The sequence below is a fragment of the Lycorma delicatula genome, chromosome 7 (assembly GCF_047948215.1).
Source record: "Lycorma delicatula isolate Av1 chromosome 7, ASM4794821v1, whole genome shotgun sequence".
NCBI classification, from domain to species: Eukaryota; Metazoa; Arthropoda; class Insecta; order Hemiptera; family Fulgoridae; genus Lycorma; species Lycorma delicatula.
Window position 1 is genome coordinate 125,211,674 of NC_134461.1, and position 7,953 is coordinate 125,219,626.

General features: G+C 27.0%; 1 protein-coding gene across 1 annotated transcript in view; it reads right to left on the reverse strand.

Annotated features, from left to right (window-relative positions):
- LOC142327681 (uncharacterized) overlaps positions 1-6,907 on the reverse strand; it is a 552,796-nt gene extending 545,889 nt beyond the window's left edge. The window contains exon 1 of the mRNA XM_075370918.1: positions 6,521-6,907. Within this exon, the coding sequence (XP_075227033.1) occupies positions 6,521-6,903 (383 nt within the window). The 5' untranslated portion in view covers positions 6,904-6,907. The remainder of the gene's footprint in view (positions 1-6,520) is intronic.
- Between the last annotated feature and the right edge of the window lie 1,046 nt (positions 6,908-7,953).

Genomic DNA, 7,953 nt, shown 5'->3' on the forward strand with positions numbered 1-7,953 from the left:
GTAATGAAACGTAAGTCATGGAATATTTTTGCGGTGGGCCATAGACCCGCCTTTTTTCTAAAAATTCTAAATAAATAAAGTTGTATAATTTTCTAGAAACGGAGTGAAAATTTTTTGTCTAATCTTTTTTCAAGAAATACTAAAGTTTAAGGGCTGTCAACTAAGATGTTTAAATTTTAAATGCAATGAGTAACTTACGAGATGGAATTAAATTTAAAATAAATTAAAAAAATTTCTCTTATCACAGATCACTGCAAAATATTTGAAATATTATTAGAACGGCAATATCTGGAGACCTATTGAAGTAGAAAATAAAGGTTCAAAAAACTCCCATTATTTCTTTTCTGAAGCAAGATATAGATAAAAAAAAAAATATATATATATATATATATATATATATATATATAGATATATTGGGGGAGGGGGTAAATATTTAATAAAACGTTTTGGTAATTTGTAATCTTGGTAAAAATAACTTCTACTTTTGTAAGAAAATCGTTTTGCTAAAGTGCCCCAGTATAGATTTTAAATTTTATTTCGGACAAAACTTCACCCGTTTTGCATCTTTGAAAAAATTTAACACATTTTTTCCCCAAAGGTAGTCCCTAACTACCGAGTTTGAAGAAAATAGGTCCAACACTTAAGACCGGTACAGGCTAAGATATATACTCACGGAAGTCCGTCTGACAAAAATAGATTGTATGGACCTAGGAACATTAAAATAAATATTTTTTCGCAGATTACTTACATTTTCTTTAAATATATTTATTTTTACTTTTCGTTAAAAAAAAATAATATCTTCTTAAGACACCAAATTTAGAAAACATTAATTTTTGTACATTTTTCTTTAACCGATTTGTATACTTTTCCCTTATTGATATACCGCGAAAGCAATAATTCGAAAAAAAATAGATTTAAATAGCATTTTATTGGTACATCAAAATTCTATTGATGCTATGTTAAAAAAAAAAGATTATTAAATTATGTAAATATGTTTACAATCATTATTTATTTTTAATAAAATATCGTATAATTAACTCACCACCTTACTACTACATAACTCATGTAAACTTAATTAATTTTGGAAAAATAAAACGGAATTAAAAATATAATTCAATAAATAATTATCATTATCCTGTTGTAATTATTCTAAAACAAGAAAAAGATTGTTTAATATAAAGTGTTAACATTTCAAGTACGATATACAATATTAAATGAATCGAATTTTTTATTACCGATACCTAAAAGTAGAATATTTTATTAAATTTATCCCACTTGTTGCAAGATAATTTAATTGAAATAATTGTTTTAAAGTTAAATTAAAAAAAAACAATTCCCTCATATTTTAACAGATCACTCTCACGTGATCTCGTACGCTCGTACGCTCGTACGCTCGTACGCTCGCACGATCGTACGCTCACTCTCACTCAATCACATACAACACACACACCCCCACACAAACGCTCTCTCTCACTCTCTCTCTATTTATCTATCTATTTTGAAAGAGAGGTTTTCGGGTTTACTGAAACGTTTTTTTGTTAGTTATAATATATATTGATTTTTAACGTTTTGTTTTGTATAAAACGATAAAAGTAAATTTTTCAATTGTTTGCTTAAGAGTAATGATAAAATTTCAAACAAATTTTTAAAACTCACAAAATTTATGAATAATAAAAAAAAATAGATTATCAAAATTATTAAAAATAAAAAAGCCAGTTAATCTTTTGATACCTTACCTTATCAAAGAATTTATCAAGCAAGTTTCCTGTTTTTATAAATATACCGTGATACTTTGTCTCAAACATTTAAGTTTCTATACCAGATGATTAATTTTGATTTTAAAGATAGCTAGCTATTTTTAGAATATTCTATAAATTTAAGAAGTTAGATAAGAAAAAAATAATTTGCAAAAGACTTGTCTGAAGCCCTGGAGTTTTTCATTGTTTCTATGACTTTAATTTATTTTCTAATAATTCTTTTTCTGCCAATTTTACATTAAAAAATATAATAAAACTGACTTCAAAGAAAAATATTTTTTTTTTTGTAATTTAATCGACTTCCAAAAAGCAAATTCAAAATTTTTTTTTTTTTAATTTTTAGTGCATTTTTGGAGTTTTTTTTAAACTTTATATTATATTAAATTATTTTAGAGACTTTTCATCGTCTTAAAAATAAGAAATCGAATGCTGAAAACAAAAGTTGGATAGCTAATATCAAGCGTGAGCTTCAGGTGTATGGATTGCCGGAATGTGAATTATTTTTTCATTTTAAGTTATTCACATAATTTTGTTTATGTTCCAAGTCAATAACAAAATTACATCAGGATTATGACTCCTTAAGCAGTAATTATATCAAATAATAAGCAAAAATATTTTTATTCCTCAAAATTTATTGACAACCCGTTTCACACATATATCAATATTTTATCGCTGTTTAAAGTTCGTTATTGTATTCGTTATGAATGTAAAATGCAATAAAATTGTTCATGCAGCGCGTTTTACCTCGTTCTATTTAACACAATTTTTCCGTCATTGCAACTTTGAATGTATTTATTGATATTAATCAAATTGAAAAAATTTTTGTTCTTGGTTTAAATTTTTCATTTGATGCAATTCTTGATATATATGAATATAATTATTAGTCCTCCTACTGTTGTTAAGAATATAATGTAAAGATATCATGATGATTTAATTATTGTTGAATTGTTTCTACACATTAAGGCTGTTTGAAAAATTAGTATTGATCCTAGCGATATAGAGTGTTTAAGTATTGGAGACATAATATTTGATAAAATTATGTATTTTGTAAAAATTCAGTAAGTATTTTAATATAAAATATTAGTTTTGGATACTAAAGATGATTTTTTCTTTACTGATTTTGTTTAGATAATTTTTTTTTTAAATTATGATTTACAAGATCATTGTTTTTTTTTAAACTATCCTAAACTTTACTTATGATAATTATTTATTTTTTTGGTTATTTTTTTAGATTAATTATTTTTTTATTTGTTCGTAAGCATTTCCTTTTATGTCTTTTAGGGCTTGAATATCTGTTACTTTATTCTTTTTTTTTTATTTTTGGATTTATGGGTTATTTCAATTTTGATTATATTTTTTGATTATCTATTTGGTTTTTGGGGTTTGTGATGGTGTTTTAGGACTTTCTTTATTGGTTTTTTTAATTCGTAATTCTAGAAGAGATTATTTAGATAGATTGAACTTATGTTAAAATTTATTTTTTTTTGTTTTCTTTAATCCTTTTTTGTGTTTTAAATAATTGATTTGTTTATTTGGTGGGTTTGTTTTTTTTTTTTTTATAACTCAATAGAAGGCATTAACAGAAAATCGGGGATCAGGCATTAACAAAAATTTCACCATTGTTTTTCTTGTAAAATTATAAATCGAAATCATGTGTAATATGTCCACCTTCCTATTTAAAAAAATTAACTTTGATTCAATATGGCGGATTCAAAATGGCAGACAAAAATTAAAAACCAACCATAATGCAGATTTTTTTACACTATATAAAACCCCATTGCTTTCTGCCTCAAAATCAGATGCGGGGTGTAAAACTTTCCATACTTAAATATCAACCTGTATATTTAATATTTAAGAAAAAATTCACAGTTCAGATGGCTTAATTAAAAATTATTTTAACATTTATTTATATACATGTTAAATAGGATGAAAAAAATTCAGGGTATTTAATTTTTAAATTAGAGTTATAAATTCATTGATATAGTAATATTTTCTTATAAAAAAATTTTTAATTGCATATTAAATAAATTGGGGGGGGGGGGAAATATCTTCAAATAGTTTGATAGTTTATTAAAAATGACAACGAAAGCGTAATAAGGCACTATTTTTTAAGCCGAAGTAATGTGTCAAGTTTCGCGAAAACAGGTCTGTTGTTTGATTTGGTAGCGATGAATATTGCTATTTTTTAATCTTTTTTTATAATCATTATGATCTCTGATAGTTCTGTTTTTTAAATTGTTATTAAAAATGTTATACGAGGTAACTGTCAAGCAAGGAAATCAGATGGGATTAAAATTTTTTTACTAAAAATTTTGATCTTTTTTTTGAAATTATACTATAAAAACTGTAAAGTTTTTATGATAAAATCGTCATTCAGTCAAACGGGTCAACTGAGACCTAAATTCTTTTACTAAGAAATGTTGATTTTTTTCTGAATTATGTTTTTAATACTGAATAATTTTTAATGTAAAAACATAATTTGATTAGTGGGGGTCAATTTTTTTTTTTTTTTGTCTTCAGTCATTTGACTGGTTTTATGCAGCTCTCCAAGATTCCCTATCTAGAGCTAGTCGTTTCATTTCAGTATACCCTCTACATCCTACATCCCTAACAATTTGTTTTACATATTCCAAACGTGGCCTGCCTACACATTTTTTTCCTTCTACCTGTCCTTCCAATATTAAAGCGACTATTCCAGGATGCCTTAGTATGTGGCCTGTAAGTCTGTCTCTTCTTTTAACTATATTTTTCCAAATGCTTCTTGCTTCATAAATTTGCCGCAATACCTCTTCATTTGTCACTTTATCCACCCGTCTGATTTTTAACATTCTCCTATAGCACCGCTTTTCAAAAGCTTCTAATCTTTTCTTCTCAGATACTCCGATCGTCCAAGTTTCACTTCCATATAAAGCGACGCTCCAAACATATACTTTCAAAAATCTTTTCCTGACATCTAAATTAATTTTTGATGTAAACATATTATTTTTCTTACTGAAGACTCGTTTCGCTTGTGCTATTCGGCATTTTATATCGCTGGCGGTCAAATCGGATCCAATTTTTTCTTTACGGAACATTTTGATCTTTTCTTAATTGTTCTCTAAATATTGAATAAAACTATGGGATATTTAATTAAAATTCAGTAAAAAAGCCGGCAAACCCATTACCGGAATTTTTTAAAACGATTTCAAGTATATCATTGAAGCCATTCTACAGTTAGATGAATATACATGAATTAATTACCCACTCACACTATCCAGTACTGAAGTAATCGGGTACAGAAAATGAATTTAAATTATAAAAAAAATCGTAGTCCTGATTATCTTTCAAAAATCAATTAAATTATTATTTTTTAATAATAAAAACTACTCTTTTTTTAATTTTGTTCAAAATTTAATGCGAACATTACTCTATATATAGAAATTTTTTTTTGAGCCATTTTCGAAGATTTTTATTCGGCCAAGTCATTAATCAAATTATAAGTTACCACAAATATGTACATCATACATCTTCAGGAAATTTCTATAATCTATTTTTTGTTAGGTTTTTTTTTTGTGAATTAAAACAAGGTTTTGAAACGTCAACATTTACGAAATCCCTAAAATCCAAAATTTTGGCCTTACTTTTTTTACTTTTACAACTTTGCTGTTGCAGCAGCAATAGAGGTGTAGATGAAAAAGTAAAAATTGTTAACATCGCTGGAGTAACGTTAGGTTTGTAACTGTTTACAGAAAACAAAATGGTAGTCCTCTACGTTGATAAACCAAACTTGTTTGATGGATGCTAGACGTTTAAATTAAAAAAAAATGTAAGTAATTTATGTAAATAATGATAAAAATATTTAAAATAAATAAACCTGAATATCAGGTCATATAAAATAATTTAAAGATGTTATCTCTTAATACTCTTGAGAAAAAATTCGAGATTTTTACTGGAAAAAAATCAAACCTAAAAAAGTGTAAATAAATATGACTTGAATATTGACAAAGAAAGAAAGAAATTTTTTTTGAATTTTTTAAAATGATCTTTCAAGCGTTATGTTTATAATTTATAAATGAAACGGGTAAATAACAATTTTATTGAAGATATATTTATAACAAACGATTGAGATTACGCCCGACGGAGCTCTGTGCAGTATAAATCTTAATTAAAGAAAGTGTAATCAGACTTTTATTAATTAAAAAAATAAACTTTCCATTACAATTTAAAGGCATGATTTGTACGTTTTTTATGAAGCCTGACAACCATTCTTAACATAGAGAATTAAGCTAATACAAACTTTAACAAATTTTTTCTTCCTCTTTTTCCACGATACAAAATATTTTTTTTATTTTTTGATAGACATGTGACATACTTTGAAATAGATCGACTGAAAGTACCTTTTATAATAGCAGTTTTTTTTTTTAATTTTTAACATTTTACTTTTTATTATAAAATTTAATTTTTTACAATTTAAATTTATTACTATTGATCATATTAACCAGTTATATACTTATGATTAATTTGTAATAAGAAAATAAATATCTAAACGTGAATTACTGAATACAGCTTTGATAAATGAAATTGACTTTTAATTTAATTTAACAAATCCTGTTAAAAGTTCTTAAGAAGTTTTACTTAAATACGAGTATAATGTAGCAATTAAACAGATAAAACATTAGCTAGATTTTATTGTAAATATAAACATATTGTCACTGCAGATTACAAATCGTACAGAGAAAATATTTTTTACGTAGATTTACGTTAGAAAAAAAAAATGTTCTTACCTATCTTCATCAACAAGTGGAGCGTACTTAAGGCGAGAAGTGAGAAGATGCTGATGATAACACGTATCTGGTTCGCTACAGAGACAAGCAGACGCATTATCTAGAGTCAAAGCGGATCCTCTACATCGGAAACAAGCTTCTCCGGCGACACATGGCTTACAAATTTCTCTATCGAGAGCTTCATATAATTCTCTAAGAGGTCCAAGACTTAATTCCAATTCGGTTAATGAAACCGGTGTAGACGGTAATCTTGCAGTGGACATACCGGAAGGTATTTCTTTTGATCTTAAACTGAAATACATTTCATCGGTGGTTCCAGTGGACGTAGATGGTACGTCGTGATAATCGAGAAACGAGTGTACGTCCCCCTGCGTGCGCCACATCGCGGCGTACACTGACTCTTGCGTATTTACCGCGCTTGAATTTTCCCCCACCCGAGCTACCACATGGCTGATACGCGCGGCGTCTCAACAAATAGCAACAACATCGCTTAACTACCCAGTAACGGTTGAATTCATCCGATACAAATAGTAAATATTTAACACCTTGTTTTAAAATAACGCAATAACTTTATATTAGATATATTTATTTTAGTATCTAACAAGATTAAAATCTTCTTTTTCTGTATCGTATTTTAGTGAATTTTAACCGTTAAAATTTGGTTAATACCCACAACTACTTACTTAATAATTTAACCAAAGGTCATTAAAGTTAATTCTGAACAATAATTTTATTTTCATACGTTAAATCCTTTTTAAACTATATTCAAAGATTAATAAATCTGATGAATAATAAATTAAGATAATGTAAGATATGAAAAATAAAATTTAAAAAAAATCGCATTTCGTTAGACATAGATTACTACAAAAGATTCAAAAAGTAAATAATTATAAATTAAAAACAAGTAATCCTTATTTTTCTTCACATTACTTATTAATCATTTCTATTAAAATTACCTTGTGCAAATATGATGTAGAATTAATCAATATAAATTGTAATAAACTTTTTTACATAACAATGCGTAGCTTAGGTAGATTTCATAAGAAACTATCAAAAAACTGAATCGTAATGGGTACCGTGTTTCGACTTCCGGAAAACTTCGACATATCTTCGCGTTTCACATCCCCTAGACACCAAAATCACGTCAGTTCAAAAGTTAATTTATACATTTATATACGAGGGTTATTTTTTTTTTCAAGGTCCGATCGGTCACAAAATTAAAACTACAGTGAAAATAAAACATTTTTTTATTTGTAACAAGTACTTACATAGTTACGCTATTTCTCTACATAGTCACCACACCGATTTAGACATTTGTCGTAGGGTGGTACCAACCTTCCAATACCCTCGTCATAGAACAGAGCCGCCTGTGTTTTCAGGCATGTTTCTACGCTGGTCTGCAGCTCGATATCCGTGCCAAAATTTTGTCCTCC